This window comes from Oryctolagus cuniculus, chromosome 9 (assembly GCF_051225735.1).
Source record: "Oryctolagus cuniculus isolate XC-2025 breed Fujian yellow rabbit chromosome 9, ASM5122573v1, whole genome shotgun sequence".
NCBI lineage: Eukaryota > Metazoa > Chordata > Mammalia > Lagomorpha > Leporidae > Oryctolagus > Oryctolagus cuniculus.
In genome coordinates, this window is record NC_142875.1 from 120,111,166 (window position 1) to 120,137,632 (window position 26,467).

The 26,467-nt window shown below is 44.4% G+C and overlaps 1 protein-coding gene across 7 annotated transcripts in view; it reads left to right on the forward strand.

Moving 5' to 3' along the window:
- ETNK1 (ethanolamine kinase 1) overlaps nucleotides 1-26,467 on the forward strand; it is a 60,906-nt gene that overhangs the window by 5,597 nt on the left and 28,842 nt on the right. For all 7 annotated transcript variants that reach the window (XR_016213560.1, XR_016213557.1, XR_016213559.1 and 4 more), the window contains exons 2-3: nucleotides 15,044-15,303; nucleotides 21,402-21,542. Coding sequence is in view for 2 of the 7 variants with exons in the window: in XM_008259540.5 (XP_008257762.3) it covers nucleotides 15,044-15,303; nucleotides 21,402-21,542 (401 nt within the window). In the remaining 5 variants the exon portion in view is untranslated. The remainder of the gene's footprint in view (nucleotides 1-15,043; nucleotides 15,304-21,401; nucleotides 21,543-26,467) is intronic.

Below are 26,467 nucleotides of genomic sequence, written 5' to 3' on the forward strand. Positions count from 1 at the left end.
GTTAGCATTCTAAGGAACTAATATGTTAAATGTGTGATGATTCTTTTAGGAGACCATGGAAATGTAAAATAATTTAGTTTTATTAGAAAAACATGTATATTAAACTTTGAATAGGGAGAAAAAGTAATTTCTTATTCTTTTTCTGTTCACAACTGTTTTTATTTTTATTAGCTTTTACTTCTCCCAAACACTTTATATAGGTGCAATCAAATGGAGAGTTTTTGTATTCCTTTATTTTGTTTGCCTTCATGAACATTTCCCATATTTTTATGATATTAATTACTTTTTGATAGCTATACGCATAAAATTTGATCATGTTAAATCACATTGCTTAATTACTATTAAAATGACATCAAGTTTTAAATCCTAAAGAGTGTAGAGAAAATAAGAAAGGCCTCATTATCTAAACCTACTAATTTTGTTTTAAAAATATAGATCATTTTTCTCTTAGTAAAATATTTAAAGTATAAGACTATAGAGTGAAAAGTGAGAAAATTTGTTTCTAATTTGAAGTCATTCTTGTTAAAGGTAATTTTGTGTACATTTTCTTTTGTTTTAAAAATTATTTAATTATGTTTTTCAGTGTATATGTTTATAAATATTAATAAATATATTCTTTTTGTGTATCTGTAGCTGTTATTCCTTTCTCTTTTTTTTAAAGATTTATTTATTTATTTGAAGTCAGAGTTACACAGAGAGAGAAGGAGAGGCAGGGAGAGAGAGGTCTTCTGTTTGCTGGTTCACTCCCCAGTTGACCTCAACAGCCAGAGCTGCACAGATCCGGAGCCAGGAGCTTCTTCCGGGTCTCCCACGCGGGTACAGGGGCCCAAGGACTTGGGCCATCTTCTACTGCTTTCCCAGGCCACAGCAGAGAACTGGATTGGAAGTGGAGCAGCTGAGTCTTGAACTGGAGCCCATATGGGATGCTGGCACTGCAGGCGGCAGCTTTACCCACTATGCCACAGCACTGGCCCCTATTATTGCCTTCTTTAAAAAATATTTATTTCATTTATTTGAAAGAGTTACAAAGAGAGAAGGAGAGACAGATCTTTCAACTGCTTGCTCACTCTACAGATGGTCACAACAACTCAGGCTGTGCCAGGCAGAAGCCAGAGCCTAGAGTTCTATCTGGGTCTCCCATGGGCTGTCTACTGTTGCTTTTTCAGGCACATTAGCAGGAGCTGGATCTGAAGTGGAGCAGCTGGGACTTCAAATGGTGCTCATATAGGATGCTGGTGTCACATGTGGCAGCTCAACTGGCTGCACTGCAACACCAGGCCCAATTCAGTTATTTTAAAAATGTTTATGTATTTATAAATTTTATTTATTCATGAGAGAAAGAGAAGGGGGGAAGAGCTCCCCCATCCACTGGTTCACTCCCAAATGCTCACAGTGGGCCTGGGCCGAGCCAGGAGGCAGGAATTCATGGTACCAGGGAACCACTTGAGCCATCACTGCTGCATGCCAGGATCTGCGTTAGCAGATAGCTGGAGTGAGGAGTGAAACATGGAATCGAACCCACACACTCTGAATCCAGGCGCTGTGATGGGAGAGGCAGACATCTTAACTGGCGGCTTCACCACTTGGCGGAAGGTCTGCTCTTCAAAAGGCAGGGCTGTACCATCTGCTTGTTTACTCCCCAGTGCCTGCAACAGCTGAGGCTGGGCCAAGTCCAAGTTGGGCTGCATCACAGGATGCATTAACAGCAGGCTGGCTTGGAAGCAGAGTAGCTGGGACTGGGACTGGCATTCTCATCTGGGATGTGGGCATCACAATGCAGCTCAACCCAGTGAGCCACAGCACCCACCCCATTTTATTTATTTATTTGCTTGTTTTTTAGAGATTTATTTATTTGAAAGTTAGAGAGAGACTGATCTTCTATCCACTGGTACCTTCCCCAGATGGCTGCAACAGCCAGGGCCGGGCCAAGCTGATGTCAGTAGCCAGAAGCTTCTTCCAGGTATCCCGTGTGGGTGGTAGAGGCCCAAACACTTGGGCCTTCCATGCTGCTTTTCCTAGGCCACTAGCAGGGAGCTGGATTGGAGTGGAGCAGCTGGGATTCAAACTGGTGCCCATATGGGATGCTGGCATTGTAGGCGGTGGCTTTACAATACCGCCAGCCTCCTCTTATTATTTTTTAAAACTTTATTTTTAATTGACACATAGTAATTATACATACTTATGGAGTGTGGTATGACATTTTAATACATGCCATACTTAATTGGATTATTTTAAATTTAACTACTTACATATTTGAGTTTTTCTCTCCATCTAACTTTTTGTTTACCCATTTGTTTTTTTAAAAGAATATCACTCAGTTTTTTTTTTTTAAATTTTAAAGATTTTGAGACGGCGCCGCGGCTCACTAGGCTAATCCTCCGCCTAGCGGCGCCGGCACACCGGGTTCTAGTCCCGGTCGGGGCGCCGGATTCTGTCCCGGTTGCCCCTCTTCCAGGCCAGCCCTCTGCTGTGGCCCGGGAGTGCAGTGGAGGATGGCCCAGGTGCTTGGGCCCTGCACCCCATGGGAGACCACGAAAAGCACCTGGCTCCTGGCTCCTGCCATCGGATCAGCGCAGTGCGCCGGCCGCAGCGCGCCGGCCGCGGCGGCCATTGGAGGGTGAACCAACGGCAAAGGAAGACCTTTCTCTCTGTCTCTCTCTCTCACTGTCCACTCTGCCTGTCAAAAAATAAAAAAAATAAAAAAAAAAAATTTTAAAGATTTTATTATTTATTTGAGAGGTAGAGTTATAGAGAATGAGAGAGACAGAGAAAAAGGTCTTTCATCCGCTGGTTCACTCCTCAAATGGCCACAATGGCTGCAGCTTGGCTGATGTGAAGCTAGGAGCCAGGAGCTTCCTCCGGGTACCCCATGCGGGTGCAGGGCCCCAAGCACTTGGGCCATCTTCTACTGCTTTCCCAGGCCATAGCAGAGAGATGGATCAGGAGCAGCCGGGACTAGAACTGGCTCCCATATGGGATGCCGGCACTGCAGGCAGAGGATTAACCTATAGCACCATAGTGACAGCCCCTACACATCTGTTTTATATTCCTGTATCTGTCTTCGTGTTTCCTTCACTTGATAATTTGTCCAAGTCTTAGAGGAAACCACAGTGTATTATGGAGTGGCAAATAAAGTTAAACAAATTATAGTGCATGTTAGTAAATGTTATAGTACTAGTCTTATAGGGACTGTCTGTCTCCTAGAAGATGTATCTCTTAAAGGAAGTTAAAAGTTAATAAAGTGAAGAAAAGGAAAGACAAGTTCATCAGATTGTTAGATAGCTTGAGAGGTTTCAAGAAACTTGTATAATTTGTATTTTAGATAAATTATTCTGGAAACAGTGTAGAGTGATTCCCTGCCTCCCTCTCCTCCTCAACAGGAGAGGTAATTAAACTGGCATTGAGGCTATTACAGTGCTATAAATAGGAGATTATCAGAGTCCTACCTAAATTATTGTGTGCGGTAGAGATGGGGAAAGGCAGGAGGAGTTAAGAGGCACCTGTGATGTAAACTTGTAAAGTGTGAAGATGGAGATTCAGTAAAGGCTCCCTGATGTTTGCCTGAACGCATGGAAGGTAGAACGAATTGGTATCATCGAATAAACAGTTTATCACTGGGCTTGGGCAATTTGATGATGTATTTTCATGTAGTTTTCTTTAAGTTTTTTTTATTTTTTTATTTATTTATTTTTTTATTTCTTTGAAAGGCAGAATTAGAAAGAGAGAGACAAAGGGAGAGAGCTTCTGTCCACTGGTCCACTCCCCAAATGGCTACAAAAGCTAGGGCTGTGCCAGGCTGAAGCCAGGAATCCAGAGCTGCTGCTTAGTTTCCCATGTGAGTGCAGGAGACCAAGCACTCTGGCTGTCTTCACTGCTTTCCCAGATGCATTAGCAGGGAGCTGGATTGGAAGTGCAGTGGCTGGGACTTGAACTGTTGCCCATATGGGTTGCTGGCATTGCAAGCTGCATGCAGCTTAACCTGCTGCCCCACAGTGCCAGCCCCCAATATTTTTTGTTTATTAAATCTTTGAGGTTAGGGTTCTTCATCATATTTTAGCAATTTTTTAATATTTATGCATTTATTTGAAAGATAAAGACAGGGAGACAGATCACTCTGTCTGCTGGTTCACTCCCCAAGTGGCCACAGTGGCTGGGGCTGGTCCAGGATGAAGCCAGGAACCTAGAACCCCATCCAGAACTCCTACATGGGTGACAGCCCTTCTACTGCCTTCCCAGGCATGTTAGCAGCAAGCTGGATTAGAAGTGAAGTAGCTGCCCTCAGACCTGCATATGGGATTCTGGTGTTAGAGGTGGTACCCAGATTTGCAAAGCATTTTTTAATAAAAAAATATGGAGCTGGCACTGTAGTGCAGGAGGTAAAGCTGTGGCCTGCGGCACCAGTATCCCATAAGGGTGCCAGTTCGAGTTCTGGCTGTTCCAGTTCCTATCCAGCTCTGGGGAAAGTGCCTGGGAAAGCAGAGGAAGATGGCCCAAGTCCATGGGACCCTGCACCCACATGGGAGACCAGGAAGAAGCTCCTGGCTCCTGGTGGAAGATATTTTCTCTCTCTCTCTCTCTCTCTCTCTCTCTCTTTTTGGACAGGCAGAGTTAGAGACAGAAAGATCTTCCTGGTGGGAGATATTCTTTTCTTTTCTTTCTTTCTTTCTTTTTTTTTTTTTTTGACAGGCAGAGTTAGAGAAAGACAGAGAGAAAGATCTTCCTTCCCCAAAGGTCTTCCTTTACCCCCCAAATGGCCACTACAGCCCGTGTGCTGTGGCCGCCGCACTGTGCCTATCCGAAGCCAGGAGCCGGATGCCTCCTTCTGGTCTCCCATGGGGTGCAGGGCCCAAGCACTTGGGCCATCCTCCACTGCCTTCCCAGGCCACAGCAGAGAGCTGGACTGGAAGAGGAGCAACTGGGACAGAATCTGGCGCCCCAACCGGGACTAGAACTCTGGGTGCCAGCGCTGCAGGTGGAGGATTAGCCTAGTGAGCCGCAGTGCCGGCTCTGGCTTGCTGTCTAGTGCTTGTGCTCTCTCTCGCTCGCTCTCTCTCTCTCTCACCCCCCCTCTCCCCCCCGCCTCTCTCTCTCTCTCTGTAACTCTGCCTATCAAACAAACAAACAAGGGGCCAGTGCTGTGGCGCAGTAGGTTAATGCCCTGGCCTGAAGCGCAGGCATCCCATATGGGTGCTGGTTCGAGACCCGGCTGCTCTTCTTCCGATCTAGCTCTCTGTTTTGGCCTGGGAAAGCAGTAGAACATGGCCCAAATCCTTGGGACCCTGCACCCATGTGGGACACCCGGAAGAAGTTCCTGGCTCCTGGCTTTGGATCGGCGCAGCTCCAGCCATTGCGGCCAACTGGGGAATGAACCATCGGGTGGAAGATCGATCTCTCTCTCTCTCTCTCTCTCTCTCTCTGACTCTCCTATCTCTTTGTGACTCTGACTTTTGAATAAATGAATGGATAAATCTTTAAAAAAAAACACAAATCTTTTTCTTGTAAAGATTTTATTTATTTGAAAGAGTTACAGAATTAGAGAGAGAGAGAGAGGTCTTCCATGTGCTGGTTCACTCTCCAGTTCTCTGCAACAGCTGGAGCTGAGCCCATCTGAAGTCAGGAATCAGGAGCTTTATCTCGGTCTCCCACGTCGCTAGAGAGGCTCAGGGACTTGGGCCACCATCTGCTGCTTTCCCAGGTGCATAGAAGGGAGCTGGATCAGAAATGAAGCAGCTGGGACTCAAACCAGCACCCAGATGGGATGCTGGCACTTCAGGCTAGGGCTTTAACCCACTGCACCACAGCGCCGAAAGGCAGAGTTAGCAGAGAGAAGGAGGGAGAGAGAGCTTCTGCTCACTGGTTCACTCCCCACATGGCTACAATGGCCAGGTCTGGGCCAGGCAGAAGCCAGGAACCAGGAACTCCTTCTTGGTCTCTGATGTGGGTGGCAGGGTCCCAAATACTTGAGTTATCATTTGCTGCTTTCCTAGGCATGTTGGCAGGGAGCAGGGACAGGAAGCAGACCAGCTGGGACTTAAGCTGGTGCTCATATGGGATGCCAGAGTCTCACTTAGCCTGCTGTGGTATAGTGTTAACCGCTGAAAAACTTTCTCTTTTTTTTAATTTTATTTGAGAGAGTTACAGACAGAGAGAGGGAGAGACAGAAAAGTTTTTCATCCGTCAGTTCACTCGCCAAATTGCAACAACCAGAGCTGGGCCAATCCAAAGCCAGGATCCAGGATCTTCTTCAGGGTCTCCCATGCATGTGAGGGGCCCAAGGACTTGGGCCACCTTCTAGTGCTTTCCCAGGCCGCAGCAGAGAGCTGGATCGGAAGTGGAGCAGCTGGGACTCGAATTGGTGCCCATAGGGGATGCTGGGGCTGCAGGCGGAGGTTCAGTCTACTACACCACCGTGCCCGCCCCCTGAAAAACTTAACCTTCATGTTTCTCCTCCCTTTTTCTCTTCTTTGGGGACTTGATATATTTCAAAAAGTTCACAGAAAAGACTGCACATTTCCCACACACTTTGAAGACCTTTTCTATGTGTGTATGTGCGTATGAAGTTGTTTTTTAGCTCACTCACATTCTTCTCTCTCATTTTTTGGAAAAAAAATATATATTTGAGAGGCAGAACACACTCCTGTTTTCTCACTGATACCCTGGATCTCTGTAATGGCCAAGGGTGGTCCTGGGGCGAGAGTCCAGAACTCAGCCCAGGTCTCCCACATGGGTGGTGGGAACCCAGTTACTTGAACTATCACCATCAACAGTGCCTTCCGGGAGCTGCATTAGCAGGAAGCTGGAATGGGGCCAGAGGTGGGAATTGCATCCAGGCACTACTATGTGGGAATAGAGTGTCCAAACTGACAATCCTGACCACCAGGCCAAACGCCTGCCTATGAAATGACTTTTTTTCTTTGTTTCATTTTTTAAAGTTTCTTTGGCTGTGTCTTTAAGGTCACTATTTTTTTGGGGGAAGGGGCAGTATCTAATCTGTTATACTCAATAGAATGTATTTTTCACCTTAGGCATTTTGGCAAGTTTGATTGGATATATATATACACATATATATATATCCATACACACACACATACACACGCTTTCTATTTAAATTTTGTTACGGAATGTAGAACATTTTTAGGGAATATAGTTTTTAAGTTTTTCTGTGCTATTTCTAACATCTATTTATGTCATTCTGGATTGGTTTTGATTAATTTGATACCTTCCTTTCTCTAATTATAGATTGTATTTTTCTGCCTTTTTCGTATGCCTGATAATCTTTACTGGCATTCACTGTGAATTTCAGTGTGTACTGAACCCATTAACCCATGAATTTGGAATTTTTCTCATGTGCTTGATAGGAACAAAACCATTTCCTGCCCCACGTCCATGTCACACACTGTTTCCTGTAATTGTTTAGAGGTGTTCTTCCTTGAGCCTGTGTCCAAATCAGTATTCTGAATAGTTAGTGGGGACACTTGCAGATCTGTCGAGTTCTCTCTCTTGCTGCCTCTTTCTGCTGTATACTTCACCTGCCTCAATCTCCCCTGACTTCTCAGGTCATCTCAGCTGAAGAAGTCCACACAGCTCCATCTTAGTTCTAACCTGTGCTGGGACTGGCAGTTCTCTTAGGGCATAAAGCCGAGGCAGTGGGAGGTTCACTTCATTTGTTTGCCCTCTTTCAGAGATTACTGGTTTCTGTTGCCCAACGTCCAGTATCATTTTTTTTTTAAAGATTTATTTATTTGAAATAGTTAAACAGAGAAGGAGAGGCTGAGAGAGAGGTCTTCCATATGCCACTTCACTCTCCACTTACTTGGCCACAACGGTTGGAGCTGTGCCAATCCAAGGCCAGGAGCCAGGAGCTTCTTCTGGGTCTCCCACGTGGGTGCAGGGGCCCAAGGATTTGGGCCATCTTCCTCTGCTTTCCCAGGCCATAGCAGAGAGCTGGATCGGAAGAGGAGCAGCCAGAACTTGAACGGGCGCCCATATGGGATGCCGGCACTGCAGGCGGAGGCTTTACCCGCTACGCCACAGCACCGGCCCCAGTATCTTTTTTTTTTAAAAGTATCTCGAAAGCTGTTACTTTCATGTATTTGGTCTTTTGTTTTTGCAGAGTTGTTTTTTTTAAGTAGGAGGGTAAATTCTGTCTCTGTTAGTTTGTCCTTGGCTGGAGGGAATGTGACCCAATAGATTATTTAGGCCAGTGATTTTTCACCCCTTTCTGATGAGAACCGTTTGTTCCAATAAAATCGAATGCCGTAGTCCAGTCTGTAAAATAGATGAAAGTGGGCTGATGGTAGTGTGATACACATGTCATGGTGCGTGTTAGGGAGACAGCATAACTTAGCCCACTTGGATTCTTACTTTTGTTCTCTCAGGATTTCACAGCCCTGTTTGAAAACCACAAATAAGTATATAAAAAAATCAAATGAGGATATGATGCAGTTACTAGTTAAACAAGGAACAGAGGCCAGCATTGTGGCCTAGCAGGTAAAGCCGCCACCTGCTATACTGGTTCTTGCCTTTGGCCTGACGCAGCACTGGCTGTTGCAGCCATCTTGGGAGTGTACCGATGGATGGAAGATTTCTTTCTCTCCTTCTCTTTCTGTAACTATGACTTTGAAAAAAAAGGGAGCAAACCATCCAGGAAAGGACATTAATGGTACAACTTGAGTTGGGTTGTGGCAGTGTCTATTTATAATAGTATAACTTAATGTTGTTTTTTGTTTTTGTTGTTGTTTGTTTGTTTTACAGGTAGAGTGGACAGTGAGAGAGAGAGAGACAGAGAGAAAGGTCTTCCTTTTGCCATTGGTTCACCCTCCAACGGCTGCTGCAGCCGGCGCGCTGTGGCCAGTGCATCGCGCTGATCCGATGGCAGGAGCCAGGTGCTTCTCCTGGTCTTCCATGGGGTGCAGGGCCCAAGCACTTGGGCCATCCTCCACTGCACTCCCGGGCCACAGCAGAGAGCTGGCCTGGAAGAGGGGCAACCGGGACAGAATTCGTTGCCCCGACCGGGACTAGAACCCGGTGTGCCGGTGCCGCTAGGTGCAGGATTAGCCTATTGAGCCGCGGCGCTGGCCAGTATAACTTAATCTTGACAGAACCAAAGGTCTAGTAATGTGACTGTATTGGGTAAATGAGGATAGGATAAGTAAGGGTGCGTATGTAGGAGGAGATGATAAAGCTGCATTTTATAAGAAGCCTTTACATAATATGTATACTTTCTGAGAATGATACTTAAAAATAATTAAGCTGTATGAGAGTTGGAAATCAGTTGGGAGTGATATCTACTGTTGATTGTTAACAAGCGTCTAGTATTAGTTGATAAAAATATAAATCACAAAAATAACAGATAAGAGTGTCAGAAATGAAAAGAATGAATGCAGTATTTCTCTTTGAAGAAACTTGGGTGAGATGAGAAGAAGGAAGTTTGCGACTAGAAGTGGGTGGGATATATGACCATGTAATCTGTTTCCAGTCTCCTGGCACTTGGAGCTTTTCACCTTTTCCTACCCTTTTTATACCTATGTGCTAAACCTAATTTGTTTTGGAATTAGCTAACAAATCAATCTTATATTATGTGATTCTCTAATAGAAGCTCTAGAGTGTTCGTTGTGCATACATTGCTTAGTTGTATCATACATATCAAAAATACAGTTTTCTGGTGGGTGCCGCGGCTCAATAGGCTTATCCTCCGCCTGCACTGCCTGCACCGCCTGCACCGCCAGCACACCGGGTTCTAGTCCCAGTTGGAGCGCCGGATTCTGTCCCGGTTGCTCCTCTTCCAGTCCAGCTCTCTGCTGTGGCCCGGGAGGGTAGTGGAGGATGGCCCAAGTGCTTGGGCCCTGCACCCGCATGGGAGACCAGGGTAAACACCTGGCTCCTGGCTTCAGATCAGCGCGGTGCACCGGTTGTGGCGGCTGTTAGGGGTGCCAACGGAAACTCTGTCTCTCTCTCTCACTCACTGTCCACTCTGCCTGTCCAAAAAAAAAAAAAAAAAAAAAAAGTTTTCTAAGATATCAAGTTAAAATGAAGTGAATACTCATATGCCCGTTATTGAAATTCTACATTTGCTTCATTTTTATTTTTTTGAAAAATTTATTTATTTATTTGAAAATCAGAGTTACACAGATAGAGGAGAGGCAGAGAGAGAGAGAGGTCTTCCATCCACTGGTTCACTCCCCAGCTGGCCGTAATGGCTGGAGCTGTGCTGATCCAAAGCTAGGAGCCAGGAGCTTCTTTTGGGTCTTCCACACAGGTGCAGGGTCCCAAGGACTTGGGCCATCCTCTACTGCTTTCCCAGGCCATAGCAGAGAGCTGGATTGGAAGTGGAGCAGCTGGCGCCCATATGGAAAGCCAGAGCCTCAGGCCAGGGCGTTAACCCACTGTGTGTTTTTAACTCCTTTGAAGTATTTAAAGACAAATCTCAGAACTGAAGTTACTGTCATTGTGTATTTCAGTATACATTTATAAATATATAGGTAGCATTTTCTCACATACTGATAAAGCCATTGTTGCACTGAAGAAGATGAGGAGCCGGCGCTGCGGCTCAATAGGCTAATCCTCCGCCTTGCAGCGCCAGCACACGGGGTTCTAGTCCCGGTCGGGGCGCCGGATTCTGTCCCGGTTGCCTCTCTTCCAGGCCAGCTCTCTGCTGTGGCCCGGGAGTGCAGTGGAGGATGGGCCAGGTCCTTGGGCCCTGTACCACATGGGAGTCCAGGAGAAGCACCTGGCTCCTGGCTTTGGATCAGCGCGGTGCACTGGCCGCAGTGCGCTGCCTGTGGCGGCCATTGGAGGGTGAACCAACGGCAAAGGAAGACCTTTCTCTCTGTCTCTCTCTCTCACTGTCCACTCTGCCTGTCAAAAAAAAAAAAAAAAAAAATGAGGAATAATTTCTAGCTATTCTTTAGTAGCTACTCCATAATCAGATTTCCCCAGTTACTTCAAAATGTGTTTTTTTACACTTATCTTGTTTGTGTCAGGAAACAAGCTGTATTCATACATTGGTTACTTTTTTATTAAAACAGTTTTTCCTTTTGAAATACAAGAAGAGATTAGGGAGAGAGAAATTACACCTACTGGTTCACTCTGCCAAATGCCTGCAACAGCTAGAACTCTGGGTCAGGCTAAAACCATGGACAGTAGAGACCCAAGTTGTTGAGCCATCATTTAATGTTTCCTAGGGTTCACAAAAGTGGAAAGCTGAAAAAGCTAGCAAAACTGAGACTTGAATTTAGGCACTGTAATAGGGGATTTGGGAATCCCAAGTGGTGGCTTCACTGCTGTGCCAAACTCCTGGCCCCTTTTATTTTTAAATTATTTGTGAGGCAAAGAAAGAGAGAGAGTGCGAACAAGAGTGAGCGTGCTTACCGGCTGGTTCACTCCCCAGGTGTTTGCCATGGCCCAGACAGCCAGGAGATAGGAGTTTAGTCCAGGTTTCCCACTTGAATGTCAGGAACCCAGTTTACTTGAGACATGACTGCTGCTTGTCAGGGTGTACGGTAGTAGGAAACTGGAGTCTGGTGGTATAGCCCAGCGTTGTACTCAGGCACTCTGATACGGGATATGTCTGTCTTTATTGCTAGAGTAAATAGTTGCCTTGATTGTTAATATTTTTAAGTCCTTTTTTTATGCAAAAGATTTATTTATTTTATAGGCAGAGTGACAGATCTTCTGTTGGCTGATTCACTCCCCAAATGGCTGCAATAGCCAGGTCTGGCCCCAGCTGAAGCCAGGAATCCCATCCTGTTCTCCCATGTGGGTTTCAGGGGCCCAAGCACTTGTACCATTTTCCGCAGCCTTCCCAGGCACATTATCAGGAAGCTGAATTGGAAGCCCAGAAGCTAGGACTCCAGCTGATATGGGCTGCTATGGCTTAACACGCTGCACCAAGATACTGGCCCTTTTTAGGTCTCTTTAATGACCCTCATTCTGAATTTGTATGTTTTCTGTTGCAATTCTTTGTGGTGGTTCTTTTTTAAAAAGAAATGTATGTATTTATTTATTTATTTGAAAGGCAGAAGGGGACAGATCTTCCATCCAGTGGGTCACTTTGCAAATACCTAACAGGAACCCAGAGTTCAATGTGGTTCTCCCAGTGTGAGTGACAGGGCCCCAAGTACTTGAGCTGTCATCTGCTGCCTCCCGGGGTGTGCCTTATCAAGAAGCTGGAATCTTACGCGGAGCTGGGACTCCAGTCCAGGCGCTCCAGTATAGGATGTGGGTATCTTAACTGCTGCATCAAACGCCCATCCCTGTTCTTCAATTCTCATACTCTAAAAATACAAAGATCTGAAAGCTTGGTTAGATTCCAAGTCAGGTGGTACAGCGTACTTCATGTAGCATCACATCAGGAAGTGTACATACCTGGTGGTTTAGTGAGTTCAGTAGGTGACAGATAACTCCTATCCTAAAATTCCCCATCAATCTTTTCATCGAATGGTTTTATCTGTTGAAGATTATTGTGTGAGTAGTAATTTCATTCATAGTTGTAAGGTATTGATTTTCTAGTTCTGCTGTTTCTTCCACATTTGTCAGTTGGAAATTCTTTGGTGAAGAACTTTTTCTCATTCATTTGGGTGGCTTCAATACTATGAAATATATTTCATAGGAAGTACAGGATGCATGCTTAGTTCTGTTCATTTATTTTTTTTAAAGATTTATTTATTTATTTTAAAGAGTTACAGAGAAGGAGAGGGGAGAGAGATACACCTGCTGATTCATTTTCCCAAATGGCTGCAACAGCTAGATCTGGGCTAGGCAGCAACCAGGATTGAGGAACTCCATTCTGGTCTGCGAAGCAATTGAAAAATTTTAAAGAGACGTTTGGATTGTTGAAGTTTGTTAAAAGCTAGGTCTTCCTATTTCTTTTTTTTTTTTTTTTTTTTTTTTTTTTGACAGGCAGAGTGGACAGTGAGAGAGAGACAGAGAGAGAAAGGTCTTCCTTTTTGCCGTTGGTTCACCCTCCAATGGCCGCCGCTGCAGCCGGCGCACCGCGCTGATCCTGGCAGGAGCCAGGAGCCAGGTGCTTTTCCTGGTCTCCCATGGGGTGCAGGGCCCAAGCACCTGGGCCATCCTCCACTGCACTCCCTGGCCATAGCAGAGAGCTGGCCTGGAAGAGGGGCAACCGGGACAGAATCCAGCGCCCCAACCGGGACTAGAACCCGGTGTGCCGGCGCCGCAAGGTGGAGGATTAGCCTATTGAGCCACGGCGCCGGCTAAAAGCTAGGTCTTCCTATTTCTGATTACATATATGTTGTTTTTCAAACCATATAATAACATAAAATAGGAAACAAATTTAAAAACCATTATTAGTTTACCTAATATTTAAAAGTTGGTAATATGTAAAGATTAAAAGTGATCAGGATTAAATTGACTAGTTTGCCGTACCCCTTTTAGGGATTAAAGTTTAACAGAATATAGTGATATAGAACCAAATGTAGGGTAGTGATAACTTGAGAGGATAACTGCAGAATGACATTTCTGACAATTAATGGCTTTATACTTTTTTTTTTTTTGAGATTTATTTATTTATTTGAAAGGTAGAGTCACAGAGTGAGGAAGTGGAGAGAGGGGAGAGATCTTCCATTCCCTGGTGTACTCCCCAGAATGCCCCCAACAGCCAGAACTAGGCCAGGCCAAACCCAGCAGTCAGGGACTCCATCTGGGTCTCCCTTGTGGACAGCAGGGACCCAGGGACTTGGACCATCATCTGCTGCCTTCCCAGGTGTTCTAGCAGGAAGCTGCATCTAAAGTGGAGGACCAGAACTTGAACTGGTACTGCAGTAAGGAATGTGGGTATCCTGAAGCAGCAGCCTCCAAAGTTTCAAACTATAGTTGGGTAAATGATGAGTTAGTTTTAGTGTCTAGTTAGTACAGAGGAGAATGAAAGTTAGGATTTTTTAATGGACTTCAAGAACTAGTATTACTGATTTCCCATTTGCTTTAATATACGTTCTGTGCTCAGATTTTTTTTTTTAAAGATCTATTTGTTTGAAAGACAGAGTTACTGAGAGGCAGAGGCAGAGGGAGAGAGAGAAAGAGAGGTCTTCCATCCTCTGGTTTATTCCCCAAATGGCTACAATGGCTGGAGCTTCGCCAATCAGAAGCCAGGACCCTGGAGCTTCTTCCAGGTTTCCCACATAGGTGCAGGGGCCCAAGGACTTGGGCCATCTTCTATTGCTGTCCCAGGCCATAGCAGAGAGCTGGATGGGAAGTAGAGCAACTAGGACTCGAACTGGCACCTATATGGGATGCCAGCACTGCAGGCATTGGCTTTACTTGCTATGCCATAGCACTGGCCCCATGTGCTCAGATTTACAAAAGGATTTGAAGTACTTAGAGCTGTTGAAAAGTCCCAACACTTTCATTTAGAAAATAATATAGGAATCTCTGTTTATCTCTTTATCTTCCTCTAATTAAAATTGTGAGTTTTTAAGACATACTATTCTATTTTAAACTATTTGAACTATTATAACTATTTTAAGCTATTAGAGATTGAGTACTTAGCACATGTTTAATGTGTGCTTAGTGATTAAAATTGTTTAAATTGAGTTTTTTGCAAGTAGAGATTTACAAAAATGTAAATTATGGTAGATTATAATTCTATGTTTAAGCCTATGAACATTGGTGAAGTTTTGTCTGTGTAATGTGCAATACTTGGAAGAGGACTGTGTTCCCCTCCTCAGAGACATTCCCGTCTATTGGACTTAGGAGAGATTGTGTATACGCAGTACACAAACTTTGCAGCACAAGGCAGACGAAGATACAAAAGGTAATTGAAAAGTTGTATAGAAATACTAGAGACACTACACTTCTGGATCAAAGAAGACATTATAGGCAGTAAGGGCAACGTTTTAAACACTAGCATTCCTTTTTGTTTAAAACTAGAATTAATTATAAACAGACTAAACAAAATTGTATCCAAAGATTGTTTTATGTTAAGAATTGGATATTTTCTTTTAATTAGCATTTAACTCATTATTTTCAAACTATCTTGTATCCCATTCCTTAAAAATACCGATTTTTTTCTCTTTCTTTGCAGCTCTTCACTGATGGAATCACAAATAAACTTATTGGCTGTTATGTGGGGAATACCATGGAGGATGTAGTCCTGGTGAGAATTTATGGCAATAAGACTGAGCTGTTGGTTGATCGAGATGAGGAAGTGAAGAGTTTTCGAGTGCTACAGGCTCATGGCTGTGCACCACAGCTCTACTGTACCTTCAATAATGGACTGTGCTATGAGTTTATACAGGGAGAAGCATTGGATCCAAAGCATGTCTGCAATCCAGCCATTTTCAGGTACATTTCTTTTCCTAAATTTCTACTTTTGAAAAATGGAAGTATTAAGTGTGTGTTAAGGAGAGTGTTTTTTTGGATAAGAATTTTTTTATTTGAAAGGCAGAGTTAGAAGGAGGTACTCCATCTTCTGGTTAACTCCACAGTGGCTGTAGTGACCTGCCTGGGAGCCTAGAAACTCCACCATGGTCTCCCATGTAGGTGGCAGTGGCCCTAGCACTTGGGCCATCTTCACTCCCCAAATTGCTACAACAGCCAGGGCTGGGCCATGCTGAAGCCAGGAGCCAGGAACTCCATCTGGGTCTCTCTATTTTTTTCTAAAGGGGGCATTATAACAAATAAGCATGTTCACCAAAGTCCCATTAGTCTTGTTACAGGGGTGGATGTATTGCACCAACTACTTGGAAGTTGGCAGAACTTACACTGTTACAGTAAGAGAAACTTACATTTAATTTATTGAAATCTTTACCTAGAGGTACTGGGAGATGGGGGAGAGAGTGTCCAAAAGCAAGAAAAAGATTGTAGGCCTGTGTTGTGGTACAGTGACCTAAGTTGCCACTTGCAATGCTGGCATCCCATGACAAGGCACTGCTTCAAGTCTTGGTTGCTCTGCTTCTTATCCAGCGCCCTGCTAGTGTGCCTGGGAAGATAGCAGGTGACAGCCAAAGTACTTGAATCCCTACTAAGTAAAGTTAGTGGAAAGTAATGGAATCCGATGCCATGTTGATAGTGTATTTTAGACAATATGCCTCTTTTTTTTTTTTTTTTTTTTGGACGGGCAGAGTTAGACAATGAGAGAGAGAGACTTCCTTCTGTTGGTTCACCCCCCAAATGGCCACTACGGCTGACATGCTGCGCCAATCCGAAGCCAGGAGCCAGGTGCTTCCTCCTGGTCTCCCATGCGGGTGCAGGGCCCAAGCACTTGGGTCATCCTCCACTGCCTTCCGGGGCCACAGCAGAGAGCTGGACTGGAAGAGGAGCAACCGGGACAGAATCGGCACCCCAACTGGGACTAGAACCTGGGGTGTTGGCACCACAGGCGGAGGATTAACCAAGTGAGCCAGGGCGCTGGCAAGTATGCCTCTTTCATGAGCAAAGTATCTTATGGAGCCACACTGCCTCAGCTTTATGAACTATGTGAATTTGGACATCGTATTTAATCATTGTGTGTCTTCATTTTGTCATTTGAAAAACGTGAATTGATCAGTGTTGTTGGGCAGTGGGATAAGCCAATGCTTAGGGCACTCGCATCCATTATCAGAGTGCCTGGTTTGAGTCCTGGCTACTCTGTGCTGCTACTACTGCCTTTTTTTTTTTTTTTTTTGGACAGGCAGAGTGGACAGTGAGAGAGAGAGACAGAGAGAAAGGTCTTCCTTTGCCGTTGGTTCACCCTCCAATGGCCGCAGCTGGTGCGCTGCAGCCGGCGCATCGTGCTGATCCAAAGATAGGAGCCAAGTGCTTCTCCCGGGTCTCCCATGGGGTGCAGGGCCCAAGCACTTGGGCCATCCTCCACTGCACTGCCGGGCCATAGCAGAGAGCTGGCCTGGAAGAGAGGCAACCGGGACAGAATCTGGTGCCCCGACCAGGACTAGAACCCCGTGTGCCGGGGCCACAGGTGGAGGATTAGCCTATTGAGCCGCAGCGCCGGCCGCTTTTTTTTTTTTTTTTTTTTAAGATTTTTTTTTTTTTTTTATTTGAATGCATAGTTACACACACAGAGAGAGAGAGACAGAGAGACAGAAGTCTTCTATCGACTGGTTCACTCCCCAGATGACCTCAACAGCCTGGGGCTGTGCCGGACCAAAGCCAGGAGTCAGGAACTTCTGGTCTCCATGTAGATGCAGGGGCACAAAGCATTTGGGCCTTCCTCTGTTGCCCTTCCCAGGTGCATTAGTAGAGAGCTGAATCGAAAAGTGGAGCAGCCAGAACTATGGGATGAGTGTGAACTGGTGCCCATATGAGATGCAATGCTGCAGGTGATGGCTTAACCCTCTGCCACAGCACCAATCCCTTCTCTGTGCACCTGATCCGTTTCCTGTTAGTGCACCTAGCAGATGGCAGGTGCCAGCCCATGTACTTGGTTTCCTGCCTCTGGGCTTCATCCTGCCCTGGCCTTGGCTGTTACAGGCATTTGGGGAGTGAACCAACAGATGTAAGATCTGTCTCTTTCTCTCTCATTCGTCTTTCTGTCAAATAAATAAATAAATCTTAAAAAAAAAATAATAGTACCTTCCACTAGGGTTGTGGTAAGGGTTAAATTTGTGAATGTGCATTGAATATCCCTTATCTGAGGTGCTTGAGATCAGAACTGTTTAAGATTTGATTTTTTTTTTTTTCAGATTATGGGATATTTGCATATACACAATGAGGTATATTGGGCATGGTGCCCAAGTCTAAACATGAAATTCATTTATGTTGCCTATATACCTACATACATATCCTGAAGGTGATTTTATTCAGTATTTTTGGTATTCCCGCATTTTGATGATGACCAATCACATGAGGTCAGATGTGGTTTTTCACTTGCAATGGCATGCTGATACTCGAAGTTTTGGATTTGGAGTATTTCAAATTTTGTATTTTTGGATTAGGGATGCTCAAGAAGTATGTGCCTTTGAAAGCTTACACCAGGGGCTGGCGCTGTGGCATAGTGGGTTACGCCTCTGCCTGTGTGCTGGCATCCCATTTGAGTGCCATTTCGAGACCTGGCTGCTCCACTTCCAATCCAGCTCTCTGCCATGGCCTGGGAAAGCTGTAGAAGATGGCCCAAGTCCTTGGGCCCCTGTACCTGCGAGGGAGACCAGGAAGAAGTTCCTGGCTCCTGGCTTCGGATTAGTGCAGCTCCAGCCATTGCGGCCATTTGGGGAGTGAGCCAGTGGATGAAAGACCTCTTTCTCTCTGTAACTCTGACTTTCAAGTAAAATACATAAATTTTATAAAAAAAAAAATGCTTACACCAGTGCCTGGCATATGTTAGATACTATGTGTATTTTTCTTTCTTTTTTTTTTTTTAAAAGATGTATTTATTTATTTATTTGAAAGTCAGAATTAGAGAGAAGGAGTGGCTTCTAGGTACACTGTTTGTTTCTTTTTTAATAAGACTTCTCTCACTTTTCTGGGCTTGTGAAGAATTTCTGATGACTTGAATTTTAGCTAAAAAACTATTAAATATTAATTATGCAAATTATCATGGGTATTACTAATCCATTGGGTTTATTATGCTTGTAGAAACCTATAATTTTGAATTTTGAGATTCAAACATAGAATTTTCCTTTGTAGGTCCTATTTGCTTTGACATATAGTGTTCCTGGGAGTATAGGAAAGCAGCATGTCGATGTAACAAAGCAAACTTTTACTGTTAGTAACTTTCCTTCTTTGTTCTTGCCGGATGGTATTAACCAGTCTTGGAACTCTTGACTCCTAAACCAGCATGAGGCCTCAGAATTCTTACCAACCAAGCAGTTTTATTACCTATTTGTTCTCTCTTGTCTATATTTGTTTTTATCTTAACTTTTTCAAGGAGACATTTATATTAAAAATTCATTATTTTGTTTTAAAAAAAGATAGTAGTGGGTATGTTGCAGTTCTGTTAATACTTGTCAGGACTGGTTATAAGCATTTGGTGTAGCCTTCAAGACGCTGCTTGAGTGGAAGATAGCCCACGTACTTGGGTCCCTGGCACCCATGTGGGGGCCAGGATAGAGTTCCCGGCTCCTGGCTTTTGCCTGGCCTGGCCCACCATGGCTGTTGGGGAGTGAGCCAGCAGGTGGAAGGTTGATAACTCACTCTCTCCCTCTCTATCCCATTCTTCATCACTGTAACCCTCCCCTCTCATTTCTCTGCCTTTCAAATAAGTAGCTTTTTTTTTTTTTAAAGATGCCCACATCCCCTATCAGACTGTCTAGATTCAAATCCCAGCACCACTTTCAGTTCCGTTCCTGCGAATGCACACTCTGGGAGGCAGTAGGTGATGGCCCAAGTGCAGAGGTTCTTGCCATCCATGTGGGAGACTCATGCTGAATTCCAGGCTCCTGGTTTCAGCTGCCTTAGCCTCCGCCATTGTAGGCATTGAGGGAGGGAACCTGCTGATGGAAGATTTCTTTTGTCTCTATCTCCCTGCCTTTCAAATAAGTAAATAAAAGTTGAAAAAGCTGTGAGTACTTACACATTAGCAGTTGGAGAAATGACATATTAAAATGGTTATGATGGTGGCTAATAGGGAGATAGCACTTTATATGAATTGGACACTATCCTAAACATATTCTAATAAACCTAGGACATAGGCAAAATATTACAATCCCATTGCAGTGAATGTAAACCAAGGTTTTAAGTAATTTGCCTGTGATTGCATGGCTAATAAAAGCACACACTGAAAGAGACTAATGATGAGTAACTGGGCGTTTCTGCTGACTCATGGAGAAAAAATTTAAAGGAAAGTAGTAAAACCTTTTTCACAGTGCTTATAAAAAGAAACCTGTGGGGTGTTTGGGCTAGTGGTTGAGACATCTGCATCCCGTGTCACAGGAACTGGTTTTATAACCGAGCCCCAGCTCCTGTTGCCAGCTTCCTGCTGGTGCAGGCCCTCGAGGCAGCAGGTGATGGCTCAAGTAGTTCAGTCCCTGCTACCTGTGAGGGAGACCTGGGTTGAGTTCCCAGCTCCAGGCTTCAGCCTTTGCTGGCAGTTGAGGTGTGAATTAATAATTGTAGAGTTTTTTTTTTTTTTAAGATTTTGTTTACTTGAAAGTCAGAGTTACAGAGAGGCAGATTCAGAGACAGAGAGGGGTCCTCCATCCGCTGGTTCACTCCTCAGATGGCCGCGTGGCCAGAGCTGCACCGATCCGGAGCCAGGAGCCAGGAGATTCCTCCGGGTCTCCCATGTGGGTGCAAGGGCCCAAGGACTTGGGACATACTCCACTGCTTTCCCAGGCCATAGCAGAGAGCTGGATTGGAAGTGGGGTGGAGGAGACTTGAACCGGTGCCCACACGGAATGCCAGCACTGCAGGCAGCAGCCTTAACCACTACACCACAGCGCTGGCCCCTATAGAATTTTTTTTTCCAAAGATTTTTTATTTATTTATTTGAGAGGTAGAGTTACAGACAGTGGGAGGGGGAGAGAAAGAGAGGTCTTCTGTCTGCTGGTTTACTCCCCAAATGGTCTCAATGGCCAGAGCTGTGCCGATCCGAAGCCAAGAGCCAAGAGCTTCTTCCGGGTCTCCCATGCGGGTGCAGTGGCCCAAGGACTTGGGTCATCTGCTGCTGCTTTCCCAGGCCACAACTGAGAGCTGGATTGGAAGAGGAGGAACCGGGACTAGAACCGGCACCCATATGGGTGCCAGTGCTGCAGGCGGAGGATTAACCTACTGTACCACAGCGATTGGCCCTAGAGTTTTTTTTAATAGGAATGCTTTTCATAACTGTTAAGTAACGTCAAGTACAAAAACTCAGATAATTATACAGTAATTAGTCATATTGATGAGGCTGACAGTATTGATGGTGGATGATAATTTGAATATTCAAACTGACTTAAAGGAGAAGGAAAAAAAGACTGGATTTCAAAGGTGCACATTAGGGTCCTGAGTGAGATAAGCAAGGGTCCAGTGATGAGTCTGATCTTGTTTGAGTCATGACTCTAAATGTTAAAGTTATTCAGCATGATGCAGTTGACGTTATTCATTACCATTGTGGTTGTTGTAGGGACCATAGCATTGCCTCTTGGTTGGGGAAAAGACGTTGGGCTCAACTGCAAATACAGCAAAGGCACCTGGGATTAACAGCTGAGGAGCACGGTGGGAGGTCAGCGGAAGAGGTAACAATAGGTGCAAGGGGGATACCCGCAGACAGACCAGTGTAGTCAGCATCACTTGGGGGATGGCGGCTGATGACAGCTGGTCAGATATCAAGGGGGATCAGGTGTAGCTCTTCTTGCTGTGAGCTGATTGAGCAGGATTCTTGCTAAAACTGATTGTTTCAAGGAAATACACAAAATGCTTAGACGATGGTTCAGGAGGCTAATATTTGGTCAGGTGAAGAAGAATCTTGGTGGACATGAACTTTGGGATGTTTAACTTTTTTCTTCTCATGCTTTTTTTGTTTTCAACAGGCTAATAGCACGTCAGCTTGCTAAAATTCATGCTATCCATGCACATAATGGCTGGATTCCCAAATCTAATCTGTGGCTAAAGATGGGAAAATATTTCTCACTCATTCCCACAGGATTTGCAGATGAAGACATTAATAAAAGGTAAGTTTACGTCTGTGTTTGTTTTAGACGGCTTTGCTCTATAATGGCATTTCCAAGGTAACTACAAGGTTTTCGTGCATAAAATCTGTTTTTATTTCTCTGTTCGCATTGAAGTAAAATAAACATGGTTTTTTCTTTGTTGTCTTATTTTTTTAATAAAACTTTTATTTAATAAATATAAATTTCAAAAGTACAACTTTTGGTTTATAGCGGTTCTTCCCCCCATAACCACTCCTACCCGCAAACCATCCCATCATCTACTCCCTCTCCCATCACATTCTTCATTAAGAATCATTTCTAATTATTTTTATATACAGAAGATCAACTCTATACTGAGTAAAGATTTCAGCAGTTTGCACCCACACAGACACACAAAGTATAAAGTACTGTTTGAAGACTATTTTTACCATTAATTCTCATAGTACAACTCATTAAGGACAGAGATCCTACATGGGGAGCAAGTGCACAGTGACTCCTATTGTTGATATAGCAATTGACACTCTCATTTATGACGTCAGTAATCACTCGAGGCTCTTGTCATGAACTGCCAAGGCTATGGAAGCCTCTTGAGTATAAACATGGATTTTGACTCTCAGAGGGCACTACTGAAGTCACTGCCTTTGTACCCTTCAGTCCCGCTACTCCCGGAACACCGCTTGTGGCAGCAAGGAGGGGTATTCAGTAGGAGGTCAGAAGACAGATACAGAACATTTGTTTGGAAATGATTGTGAAGAAAAGAACACTGTGAATGGGTACATTTGTTCATACTATGAGTTGATCATAGAGACCTTTTTGAGAAACATTTCCTTTTGCTCAAGCAGTTTTGAAAATGCCTAGAGGTCTGCATTAGAGCAATGGAGTAAAAAAGGTCGGTTGTTAGTTTACTGTGACTATTTGTAAATATCAGCGAGATTGAAAATTCAGTTACGGGGGCTACCGTCTGCAGTGCTGGCATCCACATCCCTGCTAATGTGCCTGGGAAAGCCCCAGAGGATGGCTCAAGTGCTTGGGCCCCTGTGCCCACATGGGAGACCTGGATGAATCTCCTGGCTTCAGCCTGGCCCAGTTCTGGCTGTTGCAGTCATTTAGGGAGTGAACCAGAGGATGCAAGATCTCTCTCCTCTGTCTTACTCTCCCTCTATTGCCATAACTCTGACTTTAAAAATAAGTAAGTCTTAAAAAAAGAAAAGAAACTTCAGTTATGGGAATCTTCAGCTATTATAAAACTGACTCCTCAAGTTCAAAAGATATTTCATTGTTTTATATATAAAAATGTATGGATCAGTTATTAAGACACTAATGTCTCAACATTTTTACATAGTTATTATTACTATCACAAAAATTGGAGATTTTATTTTTTATATCTAACACACATGTGAAGGCTGCATTTTTATATTCAGCATGTCTTTGAACAACAGAGGTAAGCAGGACCTATAGATGTCTGCTTATTTTTTATAATTCATTAAGAAAAAATACTTAATTGTTATTTCAAAATTTAATTGATTCACTGTATACCACTGATCCTTCATGTCCCGTGGTTCTGATCCTCTGATTCAACTAACTGTGGTTTAAAAATACTAAAAAAAATTATATCTCTATACTGAACGTGTAGACTTTTTTCTTATTCCGTAAACAATACAGTATAAGAACTATTGATAGACCATTTACATTGTGTCAGGGACTGTAAGTAATCTAGGGACTATAAGTATATGGGAGAATGTTTATGTAGTACAGAGTACACCATTTTTAGGGACTTAAGCATCTGAGACTTTTGGTATTTGGGAGAGTGAGGTAAAATGGGTGTGGGAGGTGGGTGCTGGCAGCATTCTCCCTCATGTAAAGGGACATTTTTTTGTATGCTTGGATTTGCAGGTGGTTTGTCAAACTTTGAATTTTTTTTTTTTTCAAGATTTATTTATTTACTTGAAAGTCAAGAGTTACACAGAGAGAAAAGGCAAGGCGGGGGCGGGGTCCTCCATCTACTGGTTCACTCCCCAGTTGACCACAATGGCCGGAGCTGTGCTGCCGATCCGAATCCAGGAGCCAGGAGTTTTTTCCATGTCTCCCATGCAGCTGCAGGGGCCCAAGGACTTGGGCCATCTTCTGCTGTTTTCCCAGACCATAGCAGAGAGCTGGATCCGAAGTGGAGCCACGGGGATTTGAACCAGCGCCCATATGGAATGCCAGTGCTGTAGGTGGCAGCTTTACCCACTATGCCACAGCGCCAGCCCCAAACTTTGAATTTGATAGGAATATTACACCTTTTAAATTAGGATAGTCAGGGCCAGTACTGTGGTGGAGCAGGTAAAGCCACCGCCTGCAGTGCTGGCATTCCATATAGGTGCTGGTGCTAGTCCCAGCTGCTCCACTTCAGATCCAGCTCTCTGCTGTGGCCTGGGAAAGCAGTAGAAGATTGGCTTGAGTCCTTGGGCCCCTGCACCTGTGTGGGAGACCCAGAGGAGGCTCCTGGCTCCTGGCTTCAGACTGGCGCAGGCAGCTCGAGATGTTGCCGCCATCTGGGGAGTGAACCAGTGGATGGAAGACCTCTCTCTCTCCCTCTTCTTTTCTCTCTGTGTAACTCTTTCAAGTGAATAAATAAATCTTTAAAAAAAAATTAGGATAGGCAAACTTGTGTACATGTCCAGTAAGTTAGATATTCAGGAAGGCACAGCATAAAAATAGAGAATTCTCTTTTGAAGGAGTACTGGCGTATTTAGTGGAAAACCTTTAAATATATTGATGTTTCTGGTGATGGTGAAGTATAGCTGAGTACGGTCTCTGGGGCCACACTGACTGGGATCAAATCTCAGTTGATGTAGGTCAAGTTACTCAGCTGTCTTATCTGTAAAATGGAAACAACAAGAATAGTATATTAAGAGAGTTTTTGGGGGCCGGCTCCGTGGCGCAGTAGGTTAATCTGCCTGCTGCGCCAGCAACCAATATGGGCACTGGTTCTAGTCCCAGCTGACCCTCTTCCAGTCTAGCTCTCTGCTGTGGCCTTGGAAAGCAGTAGAAGATGGCCAGAGTCCTTGGGCCTCTGCACCCACGTGGGAGACCCAGAAGAAGCTCCTGGCTCCTGGCTTTGGATTGGTGCAGCTCCAGCCAAAAAGTGCAGCTAATTGGGGAGTGAACCATCAGATGGAAGACCTCTCTCTCTGTCTGTCCCTCGCATTGTCTGTAACTCTAACTCTCAAATAAAATCTTTATAATAAAAAAAAGAGTTTTTTGAGAATTGATTTAGTATATATAAGGTGCTTAAAGCAGCACCCCACCACTTAAGTGATTTTTTTTATTTGGAAGGCGGAAAGAGACAAGAGAAAGAGACATCTTTTTTATCTGCTGGTTCACTCCTCAGATGCCTTTCCTGCAGCTGCTGTGTGGCAGGAGCCTGGAGCACATTGCAGGTCTACCATGTGGGTTGCAGGGATTCAACCACTTGGGCCATCACTTGCTACCTCCCAGGGTACACATTCGTGGGCAGCTGGAATCTGAAATGGGGCCGGAACTCAAACCTAGGCACTCTGATCAGGGTTAGGGGTGTCCCATGTGGTGTCTTTTTTTTTTTTTTAAGATTTATTTATTTGAAAGTCAGAGTTACACAGAGAGAGGAGAAGCGGGGTGGGGGGGGGCTTCCATCCGACGGTTCACTCTCCGATTGGCCACAACTGCCGGAGCTGCGCTGATCCGAAGGCAGGAGCCAGGAGCTTCTTCCGGGTCTTCCACACGGGTGCTTTTCCAGGCCATAGCAGAGAGCTGGATTGGAAGTGGCGCAGCCGGGACTCGAACCGGCGCCCATATGGGATGCTAGTGTTTTAGGCCAGGGCGTTAACCCGCTGCGCCACAGTGCGGGACCCTCATGTGGTGTCTTAAGCACTGTGCCAAATGCCTGTCCCCTATTTTGAAAATTGCTGTTATTTAAAGAAATGTCTTACATTTCTCATTATATTTCTTAGACTTTTAAAGGTATAATTTGGTGTCCTTGATGTTAGTGATTCTTTGGAATCCCTGGAAGCATACAGAAAATATGCAACTAAAATAAGAAAAATATTAAAATACTTATTTTTTCATATTCCATTTTAGTTTGTATACAAATACAATGATCACATACATTCTGCTTTGAGTCCTGTTATTTCCGTTCAGCGCTGACCCTTCTTGTAGATAGATTCTTGAACAGTGATACCATTTTGAAAAAAAGCATAAAACTTTGGGAGTTGTGTGAGGAGAAGAGTGTGGTAGTGGGGAACATAATAGGCAGGAGCCACCTGAATAGGCAAATTCGATGTTGTACCAAAAAATCTGTATCATATTGTAAAACAGAAATTTTACAGCTTTACAGTTACAGGGCAATTTCTGAGACTGGAGAAAGAAGCAAGAGAATATGATTTCAAAGTATTAAGGGATAGGGATGGGGCCGGTGCCGTGGCTCAGTAGGTTAATCCTCCGCCTGTGGTGCCGGCGTCCCATATGGGTGCCAGTTTGAGACCTGGCTGCTCCACCTCCCATCCAGCTCTCTGCTATGGCCTGGGAAAGCAGTGGAAAGGAAAATCTTTGTCTCTTCCTCTCACTGTCTGTAACTCTACCTCTCAAATAAAATCTTTAAAAAAAAAAAAAGTATTACAGGAAGGAGAGAAAGAGTATATTAATAGCAATTTTCTAATCCCAATGGTGCTGTTGTGGAATTAGTGGTAGCAGCCTACCTTGTTTCATTTTGTTTGTTATCAAATTAATAAAAACAGCATAATTGTGGTGGGCATTGTGGTATACACCCACATTCCATACTGGAGTGCTGTTTCTGTCCTGGCTTCCCCATGCGAATCCAGCTTCCTGCTCGTAGAATTTGCCTCAGAGCCATTAGATGATGGCCCAAGTACTTGGATTCCCATCCCCACATGGGAGACCTGGGTGGAGCCCCTGGTTCTTGGCTT